Source organism: Hypanus sabinus, chromosome 27, assembly GCF_030144855.1.
Source record: "Hypanus sabinus isolate sHypSab1 chromosome 27, sHypSab1.hap1, whole genome shotgun sequence".
Classification (NCBI taxonomy): domain Eukaryota; kingdom Metazoa; phylum Chordata; class Chondrichthyes; order Myliobatiformes; family Dasyatidae; genus Hypanus; species Hypanus sabinus.
This window is the reverse complement of record NC_082732.1, coordinates 23,183,937-23,209,373: the sequence shown is the minus strand read 5'-3', so window position 1 is coordinate 23,209,373 and position 25,437 is coordinate 23,183,937. Positions and strand designations below refer to the sequence as shown.

The following is a 25,437-nucleotide window of genomic DNA, read 5'->3' as shown; positions in this document are numbered from 1 at the left end:
TGGTCCCAATGTGTCCCTATTAACCAGAATCCACCATACATTTAAAATAAACACTTACGCATTTCCTGCTCCCAAGATTAAATTCCTGGTGGCCCCTTTATGATTCTCACACAGGCACAGCTTAAAAACTACTGGGGTTGCGTCAAGGCAGTGGGCTCCCAGCCTGGAGGTCCTGGCATAGTCCACGACAGAAAACCTATCTTCTCTGATAGAAAGGAATCAAAAGCAATGAAAAGGAGGATTAAAGCACAATAATCTTCTTCCCCCCCCCCCTCAAGTTGACATAAAAAGACCCAGCCAACCCCAGTAATGAATTTAGTGACCCACCCACCCACCCGTCAAAGCTTATCCCTTCCTGATGGTATCAAACAATGCTGAGCTACAGTTTCAGACGACTGTTCCCCACGTCTAATCCTGAATAACTGACATGCTTTCAACAATGGCAAACATCATTGCCAAACCTCATTTTGCCTCGCTCAGTTCCAAAGCAGTGACTGCATGATCCACTGGATAATCAGTAGCATTGTTCCAGATTCCATTTCCCCCTCATCTCCCCGCTACTGCCCGACAGAATACAGGGCAGGGATTCATCTTGGGACCCGTACAATTTATTAGCCTAAACAATTTCTAACTGAGAGGACTCCTACGAGGGGGTGCATTGTGTGAGAATGCCATTGCCCAACACTTCCCCTTCCAAGTTCACACACCTCCCATTTTTGGAAATACATACAGCCCACTCATTGGGCTGATGTCTCAAGAAAGGAATGCATTTATAACTAATCGTTGTTTCATCACCGTTTCATCATTGGATCAAAAACTTCTTTGGGCAATATGACTGTCTCATTACAGGAAGGATATGGAAGCTTTAGAGATGGTGCAGAGGAGATTAGTCAGGGTGCCACTTAGACTTGAAAGCATGCCCTGAGGAGAGAGATCAAGTGAGCTAGGCTTTTCACTTTGGAGTGAAGGAGAATGGGAGGCAAATAGGAGCAAAGTGAACAGCCAGCAGCTTTTTCCAAGGGCAAAAATGGTTAATACAAGACAGCATAATTTTGGAGGAAAGTATGGGGAGGGGAATGTCAGAGGTAGATTTTTTCTGTTACGTAGTGCACTGCCAGGGGTAGTAGTAGAGGCAGTGACATTAGTGAGATTTAAGAGGCTCTTAGATAGGCACATGGTTGAAAGAGAAAAGGCCATCTGGGAGGAAAGCATTAGATTGAGCTTGGAGTAAGTTAAGCCTCCAAGAGGACCACAACCTTGTAGGGTTTGGAGGCTCGCGTGCCTCGATGACCCGGAGAGCTACGTTTGCTGGAGGCAAGGCTTTATGCTTTGGCTCTCGATAGGGTCACCCACGCCGAGCAGGTAGAGGCCAGACTAAGAGTGGTCTACCACTCCAGGACTGGGGGTTCAGCTCAGGGCTAATAACCCCGACTGGTTATCTGCGCGCGACGGTATGGACCTTCAGTGCTACCCCAAGGGCCAGCAGAATAATGGGCAGTAAGTTAAGAGCAGGTTAAAAGGTTGGCGTAACGTCATGGGCCACAGGGCCTGGACTGCTCTATGTTAAAAACAAGAATGCACAAAATCTCTGCCTTCAGCACAAGGACAGCAAGTGGTTCAAAGTGGTGTGTCACCACTGCCTCTTTAAGGAAAGCTACGGACGGCCACTAAATACTGAGCTTGCTAGTACTGTCCATTGGCCTAGGAACAGCCAGCCAACTGGAGGCAGATTCTATCTCACAAATCCTTACTGGAATCTCAGGAATTATTCAGCTGAGTGGACAAGCAACACGAGGAGGTCAATTGTTTTATCAATAACTCCGACATAATCCTACAGTAGCCTGGACAAAATGTCCATTACCGGGTAAATATAATCCACAAGCAGCAAAAAAAAAAGTAAACAAGACACTTACTCTTTCCGAGACAGCAACAGCAAGTCGTTAAATAGATGAAGGTAAATTGGTTTAGGTGCATTTCCCAGTTTGTGTCTATATTCAGGGGCAGATAGTTCACTCAGCTCCCCTTCTTTGACCAGGAATCGTGTTTGGGAGATTAAAGGAAGGGCCTGCAGAAAGAAGTTACTTATTAAACCAGCAACAGCAAAGAATCGGAATGCAATAAGTGAAAAATAAATCAGCCCCATTCTTTGTTCAATCTCCTTTATGGCCAGATATTAAGTTTCATTTTGAGAAAGAAATTATCCTATCAGCAACTGTTGACGTCTCAATACTCCCACTGAAAGCACTGCTAGCCATCAAGTCAAGATGTCGCTGCCTTGGTCGACATCTTCCAGATAGCGCATGAGAACGTCTTTTAGTTAAATCTTCTTTTAAGTCTGTTTTTCTTCTTAAATGTGTTTCTGAGAATGTTGGAGCCTCCAATTTACAGTTTGGAGATAGTTTGAGTGATCCAGCACTTTGCTGCCTCCGGGAAGCTTCCAGAAAGAGAGCATATACTCAGAAGGCCTTGATACACAGGAACTTCGATACAGGACTCTGCCAAAGTTCGACTCCATTTTGCTAGTTAAAGCATTGGGGAAGATTGAGACATCAAGGTGAATGCAGAAGGCCAGCGAGAGTTCAGCGCTGATTCCTTCCTTCAGATCACTGCTGAAGGAGGAATCTGTGAGTGGCCTATCGCTGTGTGGCTCGCTGTGGCAGGCAGGTAGGCCCCTCTTTCGATGAATGCTGGTGATATCATAGGATGGCATTGTAGTTCTGCATTTATGGATTGGAACATTGTGTTTATGAACTGTGGACTTTTTTTCCAGACCTACAGTTTTTAAGTTGTGTTTTTTTTTAAATTGCCCATTCTGTTTCCATTTTGTTGTGAGAGGGGAGTGGCTGTTTTCTGGGGGTCGATGCTCCTGTTCCATTTTGCCTGGGGGAGGGGGTTTTGGGGGTTGATGATCACGATGCCATTCTTTTATGGGGGAGGGGGTGTGGGGTGGGTGGGTTTGATGTCTCCCTGGACAACTTTCATGTTCTTTGTTTTGCGGCTATCTGGAGAAGACAAATTACAGAGTTGAATTTGGATTTATGCTTTGATGATAATTAATGAACCTTTGAAGTCTCTGCCAGCCAATCACAACCCCACAAGCTGTGGTCTACACCAATGGCAATTCATCTCCTGTAAGGAGGTTACAGCTGAACCGACTTCAGGTTCTGATTCAACCTCCCTCACTTGGGTGCTCTAACTGGGTGGGCACCCTTCGACATAGACTAGTTGGGTCGACCAGCCTGCATCCACAAACTCACACTGATCGTTTAAGACCAACAAGATTTCTATAGCGATAAAGCAATTTTCCCCCAAGCTGACTTAAATATCTTTTGTGTTGAGCAGAGAGCTGCTGAGAAAAGGAGTGGCTTCCGTACAAAGCCTGGATAGTACTACAGATGCCTTTTGTTAAATCAAAACTGCAGAAGGCCGAGCACCAAATGTTGGTTGAATTGCATAGCAATTGCCTGAGTCATTACCAATCTCCAAAGACAGTGCCGAACTTTTTTTCAGATTCCCAGCATTGACAGTTCAAACACTCCCCACCCTTTGCAAAGACGGGAGTTACTCTCCAGCAGTGAGAACTTAACGCATTTCCTTGTGGAACAGGTTCTGAACAGATGGCAATATGATATTTAAGCTTTGCACACCAAACAGCTCAATCAACCCATTTCGGTTTTACTCCGCTGACGAATACCTTGGTGCTAATAAATTCCAACCTCTTCTCCAGAGAGACCAGCTCCTCAATTTGCCGCATCATCTTTACATTCTCGTTACATGTACGCACGATCTGGAGGAGAAACGAGAGACGAATGTTACTTACCACCACTTTCTTGCCTACTCACTTTTTTCCCCCTCAGTAATAGTTTTATTGTTTTTTTTCCAAAATCAAGAAAGCATAGTAAAAAGGAGGTTTGTGCAGCGCATAACAAATGTACAATTCACATCTATGAAAGAGATGCACCCACAGTACAATCATGCTTTGGTTGCCTCCCTGCCCTGACCTACTACTCCCAAATCCCATCTCCAAGCCATCATTGCATTAGCAAAAAGGGTTCAACAGAACCTTTATCCCCACAGAGCTGCATTGGTAGAGAGAGGGTGTATTTTCCCAACACACAAACTGTTGTACGCTTACACGTCACGTCTGAGTTTGTAGAATTTTACCGGAGAATGCTGGAAGTCAGGGAGTTATGTGCAGAGGAAAGGAAGGGATGTATCTTTAGTTTGGCTGGGAGTTCTGAAAATATTCAAAAAAGGGTCCCCACACCTTTTGGAACTATGACCGAATTGAGAGTTGAATAATGGATCTTCTCAAGGTATAGACCGGACATGATGTCCCTAAGCCACAGGGCATGGGTGGGCGGGGCAGTACCCTCCACCTGAGCAAGACTGCACGCCTGGCCAGAGAGGCAAAAGAGTGCCTACTCACTTCATCCCATTGGTTCCACCTTCTCGTCTCTTACCCAGGTAACACCATGAACCCCAAGGACACTTCCAAAACGTTGCAGCAAGACCTGCCAACAGGGTGGATGTAAAGCAGCTCCTGGGCTGTTATCCAACAATTTGCTGTGCTCTTAGTTAATAGATCTGATGCACTTGCATCAAACCAAAATGCTAGATTTCAAGACAACTTCAGCAAATAAATTCCTAGCCATTTATTTATTGAGATACAATGCAGAATAGGCCCTTCGAGCCATGCTGCCTAGCAAACCCCCAGTTTAATCTTAGCCTAATCACTACACAAGTTCAAATGACCAGTTATCCTACTAAAAGATACAACTTTGGACTGTGGAACCCACGCGGTCACGGGGAGAACCTTACAGGCAGCAGTGGGAATTGGACCCACGTCGCTTGTACTGTCAAGCGTTGTGCTAATCACTACACTACCACACCATACAGAGAGACAATATTAACACTATCAACAGCCCTATGCCAAAATCGTGTCGGGTAATGGTAGTGTAGTTAGTGGAGATGTTGCTTCAAGGGATTAGTGACCTGGTTTCAAATCTGACTTGGGGGGGGTGTTGTCTGTGTGGAGTTCTCGCCTTTTCCCCCCAGGATTGTTCTGGGTTCTATCCACATCCCGTAGACATGCAGTTCAGGAGGTTAATTGGCCATAGGAAATTGACCCTGGTGCATAGCTGAGTGGTAGAATCGGGAGAAGAACGTTGATGGGAAATTAGGGAGAGCAGGTTACAGGAAACTTAGTGGAGGATGAGCCGCTTTGAAAGGTCTCTCAATGGTCTCCGGCTGTCGTGAGGAAATTTGAGAAATAATGCCTGACCAACACTACTTAGTTAGCTTATTCAGTAGCAAGGGGACACAGCGCAGACCGGAGTACATCTTAAAACTGTTCGCAATAGCAGATGGGGAAAAAGTGTCCCAAGGCCCTTGCTGGAATGTGAAGACAAGCAGCCAAGGCACCCTGCTGTCAAAAGCTTCCCAAAAAAAGCCTCACCTCCTCAATCGCTTCCACAGCTTTCCTGACTGATCCCAACATCGGACATTCTGGTGAGGTCAACACCAAGATATTCTGGAAAATAAAAAGTTGGGAAAAGATGACTACAGCTAGATTCCTCTCCTCCTGCAGCAAACACATTGAACAGTGGAGACTTTCCCTGTGATAGTGCTAATCGGGGTGAAGACACAGAATAACAAAGCCAGAAAAAGGGGGAATTCAACATAAAAACAGTGAAAGTAATTCTGTCTTCATCTTCTCCTTATTACACCAGAAATACTGAGTGTGCAGGAAATACAAAATGCAGAAGTGCAAGCCACAGACCAAAACAGCAAAACCATTCCTCTCCCCACAGTTGAAGTGTTGAATACTTCCAGCTCCCTCTTGTTTCTATAACATTTCAGCCAAAAATTAGAATTGGAAAGAACAGCCCACTGTTCTTACATTGTATGAGGTTGCCCAGGTTCCTTACCTCTACAAACCCTGAAAATATGCTAGTTAATTTGCCACTGGGGGTGGGGGGGAAAGAAGAGAAAAGGGTGCCGATGACGAGAGAATAAACTGCAGTCTTGTGAAAAGGAGAGCTGAATGTGCAAGTCATAAACTGCTAGTACATAAACTCTCCAACAACAAGCCTCGTGTAGTGCCTCCTCGCTGGTGTCACACGGAAACTGAACTTCTTTCAGACTCAGACTGAACTAGAGGACAGGGAGGAGATCTGCCCCCCTGCACACGTAGCATGCAGGCCCACCGGTGTGTGGACACGCCCTGGTGCTTGCCCATGTACCAGATCCCCAGCTACGGGTAAATAGCCCCACTGTCTTGTGGGCAGCCTCGGGAGAGATGGGAGTAAACCCTGACAGCAAAACCGGAGTGGAGCCCCTAAGGCGGCTGGAATTCATTGAACATCCTTCCGGCAGCTCCTGCAGCCGAGCTGGTGCCAAACGAATTGCTTCATGAGCTTTCCTTTGTCACCAGTGAGGGCAAGAGGGGGATCTTGATGACTAGGCATCTCAGGATTTCCATACCTGCCACCCAGGCTTGAGAAGATGATCATCATCCATTGCCCTTTCAGACAGATGCCAACCACTACCAACCATCTACTTTCTTATCCAATTACTTGTCCAAATGCCTTTTACATAATATAACTATCTAACTCAACCACTTCCTCTAGCAGCTGGCTCCATATAACCAAGCTAACTATGGATACAGTTTGCCAACGCATCTTGAATTCCACATTCGCAAACCTTGCATGCAGCATTTCATCAAAAGCCTCACTGAGGTCCACATAAACCACATCTACCACCGTAGGTACAAAGGTCTGGAAATGAAACTAATAAAAGCATCAGCTGCCGCAGAAGAAAGATTTACTTAGTCATAGCAAGCAAAGTGATAAAATATTGACGACAAGTGAGCGTAATATACAAAATATTTTCAATTACAGTTCCTCTCACATAGATGGAGCCAACGGTAAAGCACCAGGATTTTAAACATCTCAGTCCACAAGGGAAGTTTGTGGCTAGATCGTGTGTGGTTTGGTTGTATACAATCAGAACTGACCCAGCTCTGCATGACTGATCACTCACTGCAGACTTAAGGAAGTGGACTTGGTGCATCTATGATCCACCTTTTCAGTGAGTATTTGACACAGGAGGCCATTCAACCCGTCAGGTCAATGTCAGCACCTAAGACTCTTCTGGTTACTCTGTCTGGAACCTACCCTTCCAAGTGCCCATCAACAATTTCCCTCCCACCCCCAAAATTCTCTCACCAGCCACCTACATGAGGGGCAACTTGCAGTGACCAATTAAAGTGCCAATCTTTGGAACCGCTGCAGAAATCAGCGCATCTGGAGGAAACACACAATCCCCTAGAGAGTGAACAATGGGGATACAGGCCTCATGCAGACAGTGGGACAAACTCAAGAAGTCACCTTGGTTGGCATGGTTGGGGGGGGGGCAAAGAGCATGCTACATTCTACAAAAACAGCACCAAGAGCTCAGAATCGAACTAGTATCACTGGAGCCAGAGGCAGCAACATCCGAGTCTGACTACAAGCTTCAGCTTCCCTCACCCCGGGTGGACTGAGTGAGGCAGAAAGCAGGCACATTGAAGCACATCACATTCAAAACAAAATGGTCAAGGGCAGGGAGAGGAGGAGAAAGTTAGCTTTCAGAAAAGGTAAGACAAATGCACAAGTGGACAGCAAAGATCATACGTCCATTACCGCCAGCATGATCTTCAGTCTTGTGATGCGTTGGAATGGCAAGATGAGGAAGGACTTCAAAGGCTGCCGCTGGCACAGAGGTTGAACTTCCAGCTTCTTCAGGACCTGTACAAATCCGTCATTCAGCCTGTCGGAGAACCAGGCAATGTAAATGCACTTAAGAGTACCGTCAACAGTTTTGGGCTCCGTATCTCAAAGAATGTGTTGTCATTGGAGAGAGTCCAGAGGTTGTTCACGAGAATGATTCTGGAAATGAAGGGGTTAACAAGGGGAGTGTTTGGCAGCTTTGGGCCTGTACTCACTGGAATTTAGAAGAAAGTAGGGAGGAGAGGGGAGAATCTCATTGACACCTACCGAATGTTGAAAGGACTAGATAGGGTGGATGTTTCCTACGATGGAGGTATCCGGACCTAGAGGGGACAGACTCAAAATTGAGGGGTGACCCTTTAGATCAGAGGTAAGGAGGAATTTTTTTTAAAGCCAGAGAGTAGTGAATTTGCGGAATGTTCTGCCACAGACTGTGGTGGAGGCCAAGCCTGTGTGTATATTTGAGGAAGTTGATCACTTCCCGATTGGTCAGGGCATCAAAGGTGAGAAGGCAGGTGTCTGGGGTTGAGTGGGATCTGGAATCAGTACGATAGAATGGCAGAGCAAACTCAATGGGCTGAATGGCCTAATTCAGCTCTTATGTCTTATGGTAAAGAAAAAGACACTGGACTCTGCATAGATACAACCATAACATAGCATGCACTGCAAATCACCCATCCAACGACTGGGCCAGCTTACCTCATTCAGTGCCCATTTAGTTAGTGATCTTATTGAACATTCTTTCTAATTTGCATCTTTCACTCTTAAAACCCAATGGATGTATAAACATGATGGGATCAGGAGGACAGAATTGAATCACCAATCATACAGTAATTGGGGTGGGGGAAACTGGAAGACGAAGGGACAATCCAGAGAATGGTCGTGTGATACGATCAGAGAAGGTTTTTTGAAAAGTTCATGATCTGAGCTCGTCATGAGAACAGTCATTTACATCAACAACCACAGGCTCTGGGACTCAGGACGCCCTCAGGTGACTCCACACATGGCGGTGCCAATAAAGCATGCCCAGAGTGCTTGGCAGAACTACACAGAACACAACAAAAAAACAAAACAATAGCAAAAATAAAAGCAAGCCCAATTCCACCCTCCCACACAGCCCTTTAATCCCCAGGACAAGCCTCCAGCCTCTATTTTAGAATCTTAAGATTGCTAGAAATGCGTCTGTGCTATTAATTAGCTTTACGGGGATATTATGTGTCCTTCACTAGAACCTTTCTTTGAAATAAAGCTCCACAAAGATTCATACGTTGTACCTGGGTATTTCAAGATTGCTGGAGGAACTCAGCAGGCCGGGTACTCCACGTTTCGGGCCGAGACCCTTCAGAAGGACTGGAGAAAAGAAGCTGAGGAGTAGATTTGAAAGGTTGGGGGGGGGGGGGGAAGATAGAGAAACACCAGGCGGTAGATGAAACCTGGAGGGGGGTGGGGGACCGATGAAGCAAAGAGCGAGGAGGTTGATTGGTGAAAGAGACAGAGGCTCTGGGAGAAAGAAAAAGGGGGAAGGAGAACCAGAGTGAGGTGAGGGAGCGATAAGGGGATGGGAAGTGGTGAAGGGAGGTGAGGGGGCATTACCGGAAGCTTGAGAAATTGATGTTCATGCCATCAGGTTGGAGGCTACCCAGACGGAATGCAAGGCTTTGCTCCCCCCAACCCGAGTGTGGCCTCATCACGACAGTGCAGGCGGCCACGGATGGATTTGTGGGACTCCATTGTGCAAGATTTGTTCCAGCAAATGCAAACGTTACTGAACGTTCCCACTGCTGCTGGCATTTAGATCCACCATTGACAGTACACCAGCCATCCCTCACTCCGTGCCACCAGCACACATTCCGCTTTACGTCAGCCCAAACCGCTTCCATGATTCCTGAGGGCAAGGGAGTATGCTTCCCAGGATCAGTGAAAGGGACCCAAAGGGGCTGATGAAACCCATCACCCAAGGACCTGTTCAAAGAAGCTACAGAGAGCACTCAGGGATACTCAAAGAGGTGGCTGAAGGGACAACCTCTACCATTGTTTTCACCTGTTAGTAAAACCAAAAGTCAAGATTTGTCAAGGAGTCCTCAAATCCAAATTATTTCAGAAACACAGGGCTTGCCCTCACTGACACCATTCTTTACACTCACTCTGGTATCATGAAGCAGGCAGTCGTGCTCCAGGGTCTATTCGCCAGTCCTAGCAGGACTGCAGAGGCTAGGATGACCGCTGTGTGATCCGGACAGGATCAGACAACCATCCGTGTCACCACTGCACAGCGCCAACATCACCTTTCTCTTGTAGATACAATGGGCCAAGTGTGGCACTAAAGAACGCCACTAGGTAATTATAGAAGACCAATTCACCTGGGTCTTGCGGTCTGGTTGTAGTTTCAAACGAAGTCAAACAGCTTGATCCTCAGTCTGCTTTGTGACTTATTCCCTTTGATCAGGTTAACAGTCCTGATCTCTAGAGCAATGTACGGCTCAGCAATTTTCCCATAGCAGTGTAATGAAAGTAACTGATCTCAAAAGGGCTCCTGCGAGGCCAGTAAAGGTGATGTATTGCTTCCCATGACGATATTTAGTCTCACTCATTCAGCATCGCAGTGTTGATGCCCTTCTGTACCCAGTCTACCTGAACACTGAGGAATTACACTGACAATAAAAACTTCAAAATTCAATACTGTTAACAGCATTTCCAGCAGACGCGTAAAAGAGAAAATAAACGTTACTCCGGATCCGATGAAGAGCAAAAAGATACAAGATAAAGAACATTATGTGCCGTGTCACAAGATTAATAACAAAAATATTAATACACAAGATAGTTTATATAAAACACGTTCAATTATGTCTTCGATCTCAGCATGCCCTCACTGCAGTGTGGCTGAAACAAAACTGAATAATCTGTTTAAGGGAGAGAACATCTCTGTCCTGTAACAAGCTGAGAATTGTTATTAGCAGCACAAGGGCTGCATTGAAGAGGTGGAAATAATCTATTGCATTGTACCGACCAAAGGCTTTTTTCTTAAAAAGGGGATTGCAGTGGATCACGAGTTTGCATCTGATTGTATAATGTGTATACAAGACGGGTATATGAGAAGCCTTCCAAGATCAAACACTCTTCCCCCTCCCACCCCCTCCAAGAATGTGCAGCAAGCTGCCACGTTGGTGGAAACTAATTGCAGAGCTTCTGAGGCAGAGGACACAGAATGAGTGCCTTCTCCTCCACAGAGCAGCCCCTCAAGTGGCAAAACTCAAACTACTCATTGCTGAAGGCTGCAGAGGACTGCCTGGTTCAGTCTCATTTTCAGCAGTCTTACTGGGGCTCTGGTATGCCGGTGATCTTCACAGCCGCCAACTAAACAAGTGGGTGATCAGCAATTGCCTTGAACCCTCAGAATACAGGTTGACTCTAAAGAGAGGTTGCTTCAAATGGCCAAGGACATACTGGGGGGGAGCTTTCCGCAGTCATGGAACTCACCAGAACTGAGGTACTCCTCAGCTCTACCACCACACGCCTCAAGAGTATATAGTCTTCTGTGTTGAGACGAGTGTATTGGCCACAAATGCAGCTCCCCATTTCGTTTAAGTCTGCAATGGAGAACAAGCTTCTGTTGGGTTGAGTACTGAAGGCTGATCTGATAGAGCAGAAAGCATCATTGACATCCCTGTGGCAGTGGGGAGCACGCCAACAACTGTGGTCTGGAGTAATCCTGAGACTAGAAAAGTGAAGGCAAGAACAGTGTTGACACCTGTGCAAACTGCAATGAGGTTTCTACATCAGACGTGCAAGATTACCACACAGATACATGTGGTATATATCTACATATCTATGTATGTACATAGATAATGCCTGAACAGACCTTATTACTTTGAGATAAAGTGCTAGATGAATGGGATGTTAACGAGCTTTCACACCTCCAAGTGACAAGGTCCCAGGAGGCATTTGGTTATCCCTAGTGGTCGTTAGGTCAGAACAAACAGGTTTTGCAAATTAGTTTAGAGTTTGAAGAGCATGGATGTCTTCCACGCGAGCACTGTGCAGAATGACCGAGTCCGGGCGCTGTTCCAGCAGCCTTTACAGGTACATTGACCAAGTCTTCTCGTAGGCAAAGGCTTGCTCGCCATCTGGACAACTATCGTCAGACCAATGAAGTCCAAATTTCCCCCCATTGTGAATTTTGGACAAGTTTGGCAATGGATAAACAGCAATGCCAATGCAGACAAATTTATTCCAGCTCATATAATGGTAGCAACTCATACCAAAAATATGCAAACACAAAATATATTCACTATATGCATGATTGCCAATTGCATGGCTTTTTTTAAAAAATGGTGTGCAAACTAATTTCTAGTCTTGACTTCTGGAAGAAAAGCACAGCAGTAACTGAGCTGCAAATATTGTTGAACATGGGAATAGAGGTCTTGAATACAACAGCAGGGATCTGATGCGATGTTGAGCCTTTAAAAGGCACTGGTGAGGCCTCACCTTGAGTATTGTAAGAGTTTTGGGTTCCTCATCTAAGAAAGGATGAGCTGGCGTTGGAGAAGGGAATGAAATTTATCATATGAGGAATGTTTGATAGCTCTGGGTCTGTACTTGCTGGAATTTATAAGGATGGGGGGGGCGGGGATCTCGTTGAAACCATTCGATTGCTAAACGGCCTAGACAGTAGGTGTGGGAAGGATGTTTCCCATGGAGGGGGAGCCTACAAGAGGGCACAACCTCAGGATAGAGGGGCATCCATTTAAAACAGATGTGGAGACATTTCCTTAGCTGGAGGGTGGTGAATTTGTGGGATTTATTACCACAGACAGCTGTGGAGGCCAGGTCATTGGGTACATTTAGGACATGGCATCAAAGGTTGCGGGGAGTGGGGTTCAGGAGGCGATAAAAGGATCAGCCATGATTGAATGGTGGAGCAGACTCGATGGGCCAATTCTGCCTCGGTGTCTTATAAGAGAGGTTAACCCGTTTCTTCTGGTCTCTATCACAATGCACAGCTTCAGACTGGATCCTTGCTGGATTGCTTTCAGGGTGACTGATGCTGTTCCATCAAACTAAGATGCAGATCTTTGCAAGCGAACTTCACTCACATGAGCTGCTGTAGCATCTTCTCCTGGTACATCTGATTGGTGACATACGGGACATAGACCCTGCGAAAATCAATGCAGTGCTGCAGCACGATGTCACTGATGTCTCTGACAAAGACGTTCTCCTCCAGACGTTCCTCCAGGTCCAGCAGAAACCTGTTCGACAACCACAAAATGCAAGTTAACCTGCAAGCAGAACAGTGGTGTTAAACAAAATGCAGCGCCAAGCACCATGTTCCAGGCAATTACAGTTACAGCACGAATGAGAGAAACCAGCAACCGTCCATCTCAATGGCTTGTGAAGAAGCGTCTCACAATCAAGACAAGGTGGCTACACAGTCACTCTTCACCCTTCATCTCCAATCACCCCACTCAGTCGAATGTTTTCATCCATTTCCAGACTTCTGGCAGCCAACAGATTTTCAATCCATGTTGGGAAATCATCCCACTCTTTCTGTCTTACGTTAACCATCCTTGTCACATGTTGCAAAATGCTAATTTTCAAAATACACTTATCGAAGTATGTACGAGGGATGATTGATAAGTTTGTGGCCTGAGGTAGAAGGAGTCAGTTTTAGAAAACCTAGCACATTTATTTTTCCTACATGTGCACACTTAGTCCAGCGGTCGTGGAGCATACGGATCCCTTCTTTGTAGAAGTCAGCGTCTTGGGCCTCCAGAAGTGGTCCACAGCAGGGATGATTGGTAAGTTTGTGGCCCAAGGTAGAAGGAGATGGGTTATACAGCTCTCGTTACATGCACGTGCAGGTCAACTCTTTTGAGTGATCATGCAGAAAGTTTGAAGAAGTTCTGGAGGGCAAGACGCCGTCTTCTACAAAGAAGGATCCGTATGCTCCACAACTGCTGGACTAAGTGTGTACGTGTCGGAGGGTACCATGTTGCAAAATAAATGTGCTAGGTTTTCTAAAATTGACTCCTTCTACCTTAGGCCATGAACTTATCAATCACCCCTCGTATACATTATACAAACGAGATTTGTCTTACAGGCACCCACAAAGAAACCCAAAAGAACTTATTTTTTTAAAAAATTGCCAAATACCCAATGTGTGCATAAGGGAAAAACAATCATGCAAACAATAAAAGTAAACAAATAGCATTCAAAACGAAAGCAAGTTCACAGACACAAAGCCTGGAGCAGTCAGAGCAGGCCTTAGCCTAGTGCAGAGTCGAGTAAATGTTGCCAAACTCACAGACACAAAGCCTGGAGCAGGGCCACACCCTCATCTTCAGCATGACATTCATACCCAGCAAATGTACACCTTTGACAGTAACTTGACCAAGTCTGACCCTTTCCATGAACCCGCAGTTCTCTCAAGTCACTGTCAGAGGTTGCCATCTCGGTGTTTACTCATGGCAAAGCCTTGAGCTGACAAACCCCAGGTCCCAGTGACACTAAGGAGTTCAACCATACATTTAAGATTTCCAGCACAAAGATAGTAGTATCTGTGCAAGATAAAGAGGGAAATACTTTGAATGTCCATGTTCCAGTTCTAGTTGAGAGTTATTGTTCAAGGGTTGTGTGCTTCTGCCCCACCATCCTTTTAAACTAGCTTACACGGCGATAAATAAAAGTGGTATAATTAAATAGTTATTGAAAGTCACTGTTCAGTGTTTACATGCTGCATAATTTAAAATATTTTTCACTTTCTAGAGGCATTGATGCTGTTCTACTTACACCCACCTCTCACTTGCTTCTTTCACTTCCGGCATGTTGGAGAACAGCGTGTGCCTCTCTGTGGGAGTTAGTACGTTCAACAGCTCTGGACACTTACTGAAATGATTGACAGCCACCGTCAAACTGCGCAGGTAAGAAGCCTCTGATGTGATAACTTCAAACATCGCCTGGAGAGAGGAGAGAGAGCGGCTGACAATGTTTAGTGGAGTTGAGCAGACTCAAGTTCAGTTCCCAATGACCCAGCAGCAGAACAATTACAAAAGAGAATCTTTATTTAGAGCACAAGACAAAGGAGTAGAATTGGGACATTTGGCCCATCAATTCCACTCCTCCATTCCATCATGGCTGGTTTCTTATCCCTTAACCTCATTCTCTTGCCTTCTCCCTTCAATTTTAACACCCTTACAAATTAACAACATCAACCTCCACTTTAAAATCTCAAATTTAGGCTGCAACAACAATGATCTGGAACAGCAACTAGATGCATACCAGGTCCAAATATCACACCTCCCACAACAAACATCTCTACTCGTGTCTCCAACAAAATTATCTTTAACACCTTTGGTTTAATAAATGCCATTGATCAGTCAGATCAGCATCCAGACAATTTCCAAGATGTCTACATCACAATCTCTGGGCGTCAATAAAAACTGAAGTCATTAAAACAACAATGATTAATCAATGTGATATGAGCTTTGCCTAGACTAGACATCCTGTTCCAAGCCCCATTAACCTTTCAGACCCCACCCTCAAGGATTTTATTTGCAGGTGCCCAAGATCCCTACATAACACTACAGCATAGAAATAGGCCCTTTGGCCCATCTAGTCTGGGTCAAACTAGTATTCTGCCTAGTCCCCTCAATCCACAGCCCTCCATACTCTAATCACCCGTTTACTATACACAGAACTACAGCACAGAAACAGGTACATGCTGAAATATTATTCTGCCTAATCCCATTAACCTATACATCACATTAAACTACGAACAGAAGGGCCTACAATAGAGAATACTAGAGTCAATCAAGGCTGTGTCTTGTCCCAACATTGTATCTCACCAATAAACTTCTAGTGGAGCTATCCTTCAGAATTGCTGCATGGTGTTCACCTTAGAACCAAAGTTACCCCAATTCAGTGGCTGAGCTACGACAGACAGTCAGGCTCACCTCCAAGCCCTGAACACTACCACTGAAGCAAAAGGTGATGGGCCTTCAACACAAGGAAAAGGTTATCTAATAACCTTCCTAGAACAATGAAGCTGCACGACAAGGCCCTTGGGAGTACAACACAAACATCCTAAGGCAAATGCAGATGAAATTTACCACCACCTTCAAAGTACCAGCATCATCTGTGGCCCGTTTAGCAGGATTCAAAACCCGGTTCCTCAGCCCAAGTCATCGTATTCTTCCAGTAAAACTTAATGATTTAGTAGAGTTAGTTGTGTGTTCCAAGTGTTTTGAGATGCTTAGTGACTTAAGGTCAACAGGTGAGCCCAACATCCCATACATTTGAGACCTGGGTTATGTCACTCGTCATCTCAAGACACTTGGGACATATAAATAACTGCCTCTACTAAATCATCTAGTTTTACTGGAAGGGCAAGATGACTCTCCCAAGTCAACATTCCTAGTCCAGACCTTAGGTACTCTAAGACAGCTTTGTTGGACAGGCCAGGACACCTACTTGCCCAAAACCAGACCTCAAACAAACATGCTCACGGGAAGAGATTACCAAGTGCAGAGAGAGAAAAAGGTGAAAGGATGAGCTCAAAGACTCTTACGTGAAATCCAAACCATCTATCGGTTCCAGGAAGCTCTACCCCACCAAAATTTAAAATTAAGAATAGTGTTGAGAATCAAGGGGACACATTAGGAGCATACACTCAGGGCCCTGCTTGCACAGTAGAAGGAACAAACATACCAAGCTATCCAGCCACCAGTCACCTGCTGTGGAAGAGGCTGCAGTTTCCACAGTGGACACATCATCCACCTCAGAACCCACAAATCCAGAGCAGATTAACAAGTCATCCTTTACCACAAGGGGACTTCATACGATTTAAGAACTCAATGAATTGCCTTACCCCCATCCTGGCCATGATACTTTCTATCAGCACCTCCAATCCAATATTGCTCTCCTGTTGTCCTCATCCCTCTGTTAAACCATCTTCGACGGCTGCACCTTCAACAACATGGCTCCACTGCCTAAATTCCTTCCTTAAAAAGTTTCTCTGCTCCTTGACCCTTTCTTTGTACGTACGTTTCTTTATCACTTATTCTGCCTAACCTCTCGTTTTCTCGTGCACCTGTGAAAACATCCTGGATTGTTTTAAGGATAAAGGACCTGTACAAGTGTTTCTGGTAGCTGCATTTGATTCAAACCATTGCCTATTCTACTTGCGAGATAAAGATGGAACAATGCAAAGATGAAAAAACTAAAGTTGGAAGGATACTACAAAAATCAAATATTCACTACTTCCAACAGCAGCAGGAATTGACTTTACATGTATTTGCACTAAGTACTCTCATCATTCCTTGTTAAAGTAATCCTATTGTTCTTGGGAAACCAGCATAGACTTTGGTCCCAAGCTCTAATAGCAACTCAGATTCAATGAGTTAACCACTCATCCCAGTTTAAAGGTACAGCTTCCAATTTCTCTTAGCAAACTCATTGCCATCACAAATAAGACACACATCGTTCTTCACCTTGATGTTTGGTAGCATGAGGAATGATCAAAAAGGGACATTAAGTTTAAGATTGCAAGGAAGATTTCCACTGGAAGTTTGTGAATGTTTTAGAAGGCTTTATTTCAATCTGAGGAGTTCCCAATTAACAATCTTGACTGCATGAAGATCTTTTATCAGAATCAGGTTTATTAATATTTACATGCATCTTGGATTTTGCTGTTTTGTGGCAGCAGTACGGTGCAATACATAACATTACAAGAAATTTACAAAAATAGTGTGGAGAGAGCAAAAATAAGGCAGTTCCATTCAGAAATCTGATGGCAGAGGGGAAGAAGCCATTGTGCGAGTTTCAGGCTCCTGTACCTCCTCCCTGATGGTAGTAATGAGAAGGGGGCACATCCTTGGAAGGTGAGGGTCTTTCAAGATGGATGCCACCTTCTTGAGGCATTTCGTTTTTGACGAGGTCCTCAGCGCTGGGGAGGCTAATGCCCACAGTGGAGCTGGCTCTGCAGTTTTTCGTCATGCTGTTTATTGGCCCCTCTATACCAGACAGTGATGCACCCAGTCAGAATCCTCCCCATGGTACATCTGCAGAAATGTCCTACTGTCTGGTGACACACCAAATCTCCTCAAATTCCCGAGTATAGCTGCCAGTCTTCCGTGTAATTACATATTTTGGGCCCAGGTTAGATTCTCTGAGATGTTTCATGCCCAGGAACTTGAAGCTGCTCACCCTCTCCACTGCCAACACTTCAATAAGGACTGGTGTGTGTTCTCCCAACTTCCCCTTCCTGAATTCCACGATTCCTTGGCCCTTCTGATGTTGAGTGCAAGGCTGTTGTTGTAACACCACTCAACCAGCTGACCTACCTCACCCCTGTAGGCTCCATCACCACCTGAGATTCTGCAAACAGTTGTGTCATCTGCAAATTTATAGATGCTGCTGGAGCTGTGCCCAGCCACACAGTCATGGGTGTAGAGAGTAGAGCAGTGGGCAGAGCACACATCCCTGAGGTGCGCCAGAGTTATTTGTCAATGAGGAGGCGTTATTTCTGATCTGCACTGACTGTGATCTGCTAACAAGGAAGTCAAGAATCTAGATGCAAAGGGAGATAGAGGTCAAGGTTTAGAGGTTGTGGATTAGTACTGAGGGGGTGATGGCATTGACCATTGAGCTGTAATCAGTAAGCAGCATCCTGACAAGTAGGCTCTGTCCAGGGTGGAAAGCCAGTAATATGACATCCTCTGCAGACCTGTTGTGGTAGTGGCCAGTCTGCACCAACTCCATGATATTGCTTAGGCAGGAATTAATTCTGGCTTTGATCAATCTCTCTGAGCATTTCATCACAGCTACTGGGCGATAGTCATTGAGGTAGCTCACCTTACTCTTCCTGGGGAAGAGTATGGCTGATGCACTCGAAGCAGATGGGATATCCAACTGCAGCAGTGAGAGATTAACAATGTCCTCGAACACATTGGCCTGTTGGTTGGCACAAGTTTTCAGTGTCCTGCCGGGTACATCATTGGAGCCTGACGCCTTCTTAAAAGAATCTGACATCAGCCTCCGAGACAGCGGTCACAGGGTTGCCAGATGCTGCAGGGATTCTCACAGGTGTAGTTTTGTTCTCTTTTTCAAAGCGTGAATAAAAGGCATTGAGCTCACTGAGGAGTAAAGCATCAGAGGCATTTATGATGTTAGGCTTCACCTTATAGGAAGTAATTACCTGAAAAACCCTGCCACAGCTGACATGCACCCAACTGAGCCTCGAACTTTGCCTTTTCTCCTGGATTTCTTGTAAAGTTCTGATTCACCAGTCTTGAACACCATAGATCTAATCCTCAGCAGACTGCGAATCTCCTGGTTCACTGTGGCTTCCAGTTTGCTTTGGTCCAGTTTGTCCTCAAAGGCACACAGATCTTAAAGACAGCAATGACTGGGATATTCTTTCAGATCCAAAGATGACTCCCTGTACAAGAATTCAAAGCAGTCTTGTAAGCACTCCCCCACCTGCCAATGAACTGTTGGTTAAGAGAGGATCTCCATTCAAACAACTATAAAAGAAATGGAGGGTTCAGTATTGTTAGATAAACAAAAAGGATTTCAAGCTGCTGATCTTTTATCCAGATTTCTATTGAAGTAAGTTTTACAGCCTCCACTTCCATTGTATTGGTTCTCCTTCGCCTTTCACACCTGAACTAGATCTCGTTTCAAAATATTCAATTCAACAGCACTGACGGTCCACTATCCACAGCATCATCCCTTCTGGGTCCCCCTTTTCACCTCACAGTGCTTTTAATCTTATGTCACCTCCATTCCTTTTCCTGGGCTGTTTATTTGCTGACTGAGAAAGAAACTGGGGAAACAGCCTCCCCCCAAGTTCTGCCGTCCCTCAACCACCCATTTACACTATTCCCACATTCTCAACAACCGCTCCAGATTCGACAGCTCACCCCTGCACCAGGATCAAACACCCTGCACATTTTTTTAGGAAGTGGCAGGAAAGATGTGCAGCCACTGGGAGAGGCTGCAAACCCACGGTCGGGATTGAGCCTGGGGCCGAGACACTGCTCCTGTCTGCCACCCACTCTTTTGCGGGACTCTTTACATCTTCAGCCCTCATAAAAGGACAGCAACCAAACCTCAGTTTCTTCCTTCACAGATGCTGCCTGACCTGCTGAGCTTTCACCACCCTCTTACCGTGTACAAACAGCACTGCACCTGTCTGTTTGTTACACAGCACTACTCACCTCCTGCAGCTTCTGCTCCTGGGCTGTAAGTACGTCCAACAAGCCACTGTTCTTCACCTCTGGGACCTGATGCCAGAACAAGAAGCTGGAGTCTTTGGGAGAAAGCTCGGAGGAGGTATTCACAATGGAGGATGCAACCAAGCCAGCGAGGGACAGAGTTGCATCCACGACAGAAGGGTCAGGCGCTGGCTTCGCAGGGGCTCTGTGCACGGACCGGAACCAATAATTCTGGTACAACGGCTCTGCAGGAATTAAACAAAAAACAACAACAACGAAGACAGTCTCAATGATCTATTACATCACAGAACATATAAAACCTACAGTACAATACAGGCCCTTTGGCCCACAATGCTGTGCTGAACATGTACTTACTTTAGAAATTACTTAGGGTTAACCATAGCCCTCTATTTTTCTAAGCTCCATATACCTGTCCAGGAGTCTCTTAGACCCTATCATATCCGCCTCCACCACTGTTGCCGGCAGCCCATTCCAAGCACTCACCACTCTCTGAGTAAAAAACTTACCCCTGACATCTCCTCTGTACCTCCTTCCAAGCACCTTAAATCTGTGCCCTCTCGTGTTAGCCATTTCAGCCCTGGGAAAAAGCCTCTGCTTATGCACATGATCAATGAAATATCTTTCAGCATGGAAAGAGATATTCAGTTAATTCACTAGGATAACTCAGAGACGAGATTCTGCAGATACTGGAAACCTTGAACAGTCCTCTCAAATGCTGGAGGAACTCAGCAGGCCAGGCACCATCTACAGAAGTCCCTTCCCTTCCTGATTGGGGGGGGGGGGGTCTCAGCTGAAATGTTGACTCTCTATTCCTCTCTGTATATGCTGCCTGACCAGCTGTTTCTCCAGCATTGTGCGTGTTACTTACATTAGACAACAGAGACCTGAAAAACATTGTCTCGTTTTACTGTGTACTGTACGACAATAAAAAGCAACTTGACTTGAGAGTCAGGTTCCATTCCCATACACCCGCGATTTCCTTTTAACCACTTAACCTTCAGAGACATGATGGTTAATTCTACAAGATTTCCTAATCATTTCCTGCACGAAGATTTCTTCCAGTTTTTCCACTGGTGGGGAGGATCTTAAACTGAGAAACTAATTCCCTAGTGAACCTCCAACATTAATAACGCCTACTGACACCTGAAAAATGCTCACAAAACATCTTTCATAAAATTAAGCATCCAGCTGCTGCACTTGAGGGTGAAGTCCCTTAGGAGATTTATAGCCATCGAAGGGAGGGCTATTGGTGCTGCATCAGCCTCCACGTTTTGTGATTGATGGAAGCCAAGCTTCAACCAACACAAGTCACTTTGGGACACAGCAATCAGGTCCCAGGTTCAGGCACAAGTTCAAACACTGAACTTTGACCTTAAAGGAGGCCCAGGTAACTTTAGTTGTTAGTTCAGAGTTCACCAGAGTTACTCCAACAGTTAAGCTATTACAAATCTGAGGGAGACGTGTAGAATACCACAGACCAGGCCCAGGCAGCACTATTGAAAAGAGAATCTTCAGGTTAGCAGTAATACTGTGATCTGGAGCATTAACTAGTGCTCTTTCCAGTTGCTACCTAACTTGTGGAGTATTCAGAGAGAGATATATAATGAAGGGTCTCTGCCCGGAACGCCGACTGTTCATTCCTTACCACATATGCTGCCAGGCCTGCTGAGTTTTTCCAGAATTCTATGTTAAACTGGATTTCCAGCATCAGCAGAATCTCGCGTTTCAATTAAAAAAAAATTAATTGCATACTATACAATCTACATAGACAGAATATTAAATATTAACCGTTTCCATGCCAAAATGACATGGGCCGAACCTTAGTGCCAGGCTACCCTCTCCACTTACGTGTTTTGACGTATTTGGATTTTCTCTTCGGTAAAGATTCACTTTTTTCAGACATTTCTCTTTCGCCCGTGGAATCTTCCAAGTCTTGACCACAAGTGAAAAGAAACCGCCCAGCACTCAAACTGAACACTAAACCTTGTCTTTAAAACCGTGCATGGTGGAGAAAGGAGGACTGTGCAAACCCGGGTGAAGCGTGTGGGGGAGGGTGGTTAGCCGAACCAAACCCAACAACCTCAAACGCCAAAACCGTGACAAAATTTCTCCACAACTCAGGAGTTATCCTGAGATAGATTCAGTCGGCTCACCCCAACACCTGAACCCAGTCCGCACTTAATCACGTCCAATTCTTAAATCCCTTCAATGGGGGATTCAGCCTCGATAATAATAAAAGATATCAGGCTCTCGCTAACGTTAATTATGCCAGCGGGTCAATAAATAAGCGCTCCCTCAGAGATCTCCACGGTGAGAGATGCCGGTTGGAAAGTGCCTTCGTCAGGTTAAACATTTCCCTCGGATTCCCCAGAAGCATCTAATTATCTGGAGCTGCCTGATGCCATTGCCACTAAATGCAAATAAATTATCATCTTCACGCACTGACACCGCCACTTTCCCCCTTCTGCTTGCTAATGCTTCCAATCTGTGACACTTAGCTGAAAGGCTAGAAACAAGCAATTAATTCCTCCCACCATCTACAGCTCGGTTTGGCATTTCCACATCCGGGGTTCATGCTCAGTGTTTGTTTCATTCTTCGCTAAGGCCTTTCTGATTTTAATTATTGCAAAGTTAGGATTCACCCACGGGAGTTGTGTTTAAAGAGGGATTTTTTGTGCGTGTGCCCGCCAGCCTCGGGTGACACCTTCTCCACAAACTCTCCAGATCGTTGCACGCATTTCAACGTGCATTGCCTCCTCCCGTGCTCCCCCCCACCACATACAGATAGCAGTTGCCATGGTTACTGCCGGAATTGTTGGTGTCCTTTCAATTATGTCCCCGTAGTGTTTTCATCAGCTCAGTAACGGTGCCTGTTGGAGATGTGGATGTATATTTTTAGAAACGGAGGGTGAAGTAGGGAGGGTCAAAAGTGCGAAGGCTAAATTTGTATCACAAAGCAACAAATATATGTATAATTAGTAAAGGAAAAGACAAAATTCCCCAAGCCGCGGAAAGAAACGAAGGTAGATTTGTTCAAACGCAATACTTCAATTTTTTTCCCCAAATAAAAGCGCGATAGGCAGTTCTTTTGAATGTAACAGCTACAGGAACTTATCTAACTCCACGGGATAGCGCAAAGCTATTACAGTTCGGGGCTTTTCGGAATTGGCAGGTGTTCCGCTCTCCCCCCACAGTCAATAGCCCTACCGGTTAGTAGGTTAATTGGTCATTGTAAATTGTCCTGGGATTAGGCTAACGTTTAATAGGTGGGTTGCTGAGCGGTGCTTGCTGGGCCTCTGCTGTGCTTCTGAATAATAATGAAAAATAAAAACAATTTTCCTGGAGATGTGAAAGGTGTGTTTGTTTTCAAATTGGAGGGTGCCTCTTAACTGCAACCTCAATCCGATGGAGGGATCCCCTGCCTTCAAAGTTCAAATGTTCACAGTAATTTTTTATTATCAGAGTATGTACATCACCACATACAACCCTAAGATTCTTTTTCCTGCTGGCCTACTCAACAATCTATAGAATAATAACTATAACAAGACTCAATGAAAGAGCAAGAAGAGTGCGGAAGACAACAGACAGCAAATGCAAATATAAATAAATTGCAATAAATAAGAAATCAAGTCAAGTCACTTTTTATTGTCATTTTGATCATAACTGCCGGTACAGTTCACAGTAAAACTGAGACAATGTTTTTCAGGACCATGGTGTTACATAACACAGTACAAAAATTAGACTGAGCTACGTAAAACACAACACAGAAAAAAACTACACTAGACTACAGACCTACCCAAGACTGCATAAAGTGCACAAAACAGTGCAGGCATGACAATAAATAATAAACAGGACAATAGGGCAGTAAGGTGTCAGTCCAGGCTCTGGGTATTGAGGAGTCTGATGGCTTGGGGGAAGAAACTGTTACATAGTCTGGTCGTGAGAGCCCGATTGCTTCGGTGCCTTTTCCCAGACAGCAGGAGGGGGAAGAGTTTGTATGAGGGGTGCGTGAGGTCCTTCATAATGCTGTCTGCTTTGCAGATGCAGTGTGTGGTGTAAATGTCCGTGATGGCGGGAAGAGAGACAACAAGATAAAGAGCCCTTAGGGTGAGATCACTGGGAACATCTCCTGCAGCTCCAGTGACCTGGATTCAGGTCACGATCTCCAACACCGTAGCGTCTATGTGTTCTCTCTACGACTGTGTAGTTTCCCCTGCAGATGTTCTGGTTTCCTCCCAAACCCCCAGAAATATTTGGGTAAATTGACCCTAGATTCCCCTCAACTCAACTTGGAAATGTATTGTTCTTGCAACATCAATGCAGCTTTCTGTTCAACAGCACCATGGGGAGTACCGTTCATGGAAGGACAGCACCACCACCTACTGAAGGGCAATGAAGGGTGGGCAATAAATGCTGACCTTTAAATAAATTAAAAACAAGTGGCTATTTTATAAACCCATTCTGCATCCATTAGGGGATTAGCTCTATTCATGAGGTAAGTATCATTGCACTGGTGACCATTGACGGTTCTACACACATGAATAAGCTAGGAAACAATGAAAGTACTTTTTTGTTAGGGATATTGGTTTAAGACTACAAGACCCTAGGAGCACAATTAGTCTGCTTGGCCCACTGGGTCTGTTCCGCCATTCAACCGTGCCTGATCTATTATCTTTCTCAACTCCATTCTTCTGGCTTTTCCCTCTAGCCTTTGGTGCCTTGACTAATCAAGAAGCTGTGAACCTCAGCTTTAAGTAAACTCAAAGACTGGGCCTCCACGGCTGTCTGTGCCAATGAATTCCATAGATTCACCACCCTCTGGCTAAAGAAATTCTTCCTCATCTCTCTTCAAAATGGATGCCCCTCAATTCTGAGGCTGTGTCTGCTTGTCCTAGAGTCCTCCAACTGTAGGACACATTCACTCCACATCCATACTATCCAGGCCTTTCAATATTTGACAGGTTTAATGCCTTAATCATTTTAATTTCCATTTCTTTCATCATAAATCTAGTTAGAGCTTTATTGTCATGGCTAATGACAACAGATTGCAGTGCCACCCCATTCAGTACACAACAGCATAAAAACACAATGACTAAATTTTAAAATAACATCTGAATTATTTTGAGTGACATCTATGTTGCAATTGAATTAAAGACAAACAACTCTAAACTTGAAATAAACAGAGGCTGCCCCATTCAACTGTTGCACCTGACCATGTTATAAAATATAATGATCAACTATGAAATAGCTTCAAGAATTATGCTTATGGATTGTACTTAGAGGTTGTCCATAGATGGGTAGTAGGGGCATTGTTCAATTGCACAACAGCCCTGGGGGAGAAAAACTTTTTTTGGTCTGGATGTTTGTGCAGAATTGTTTCTGTATCTCCTGCCAGATGGTACGAGATTGAACAGGTGAATACTGGGTGGGGT

General features: G+C 45.0%; 1 protein-coding gene and 1 long non-coding RNA gene across 3 annotated transcripts in view; one reads left to right on the top strand and one right to left on the bottom strand.

Annotated features, from left to right (window-relative positions):
* si:ch73-15b2.5 (rho guanine nucleotide exchange factor 19) overlaps window positions 1-23,426 on the bottom strand; it is a 37,262-nt gene extending 13,836 nt beyond the window's left edge. The window contains exons 1-9 of the mRNA XM_059951948.1: window positions 21,854-23,426; window positions 19,988-20,229; window positions 14,565-14,725; window positions 12,866-13,018; window positions 7,686-7,812; window positions 5,459-5,533; window positions 3,695-3,787; window positions 1,914-2,065; window positions 59-205 (exon numbers count right to left, since the gene is read on the bottom strand). Coding sequence (XP_059807931.1) covers window positions 59-205; window positions 1,914-2,065; window positions 3,695-3,787; window positions 5,459-5,533; window positions 7,686-7,812; window positions 12,866-13,018; window positions 14,565-14,725; window positions 19,988-20,229; window positions 21,854-21,908 — 1,205 coding nt within the window. The 5' untranslated portion in view covers window positions 21,909-23,426. The remainder of the gene's footprint in view (window positions 1-58; window positions 206-1,913; window positions 2,066-3,694; window positions 3,788-5,458; window positions 5,534-7,685; window positions 7,813-12,865; window positions 13,019-14,564; window positions 14,726-19,987; window positions 20,230-21,853) is intronic.
* The window catches only part of LOC132382085 (uncharacterized), a 46,862-nt gene continuing 23,502 nt past the window's right edge, over window positions 2,078-25,437 (top strand). Inside the window, exons 1-3 of one of the 2 annotated variants that reach the window (XR_009508199.1) lie at window positions 2,078-2,664; window positions 14,535-14,689; window positions 19,900-20,028. This is a non-coding gene — a long non-coding RNA (uncharacterized LOC132382085). Of the gene's footprint in view, window positions 2,665-14,534; window positions 14,690-19,899; window positions 20,029-25,437 lie in introns of those variants that run through there. The other variant, XR_009508200.1, reaches the window with a different exon arrangement.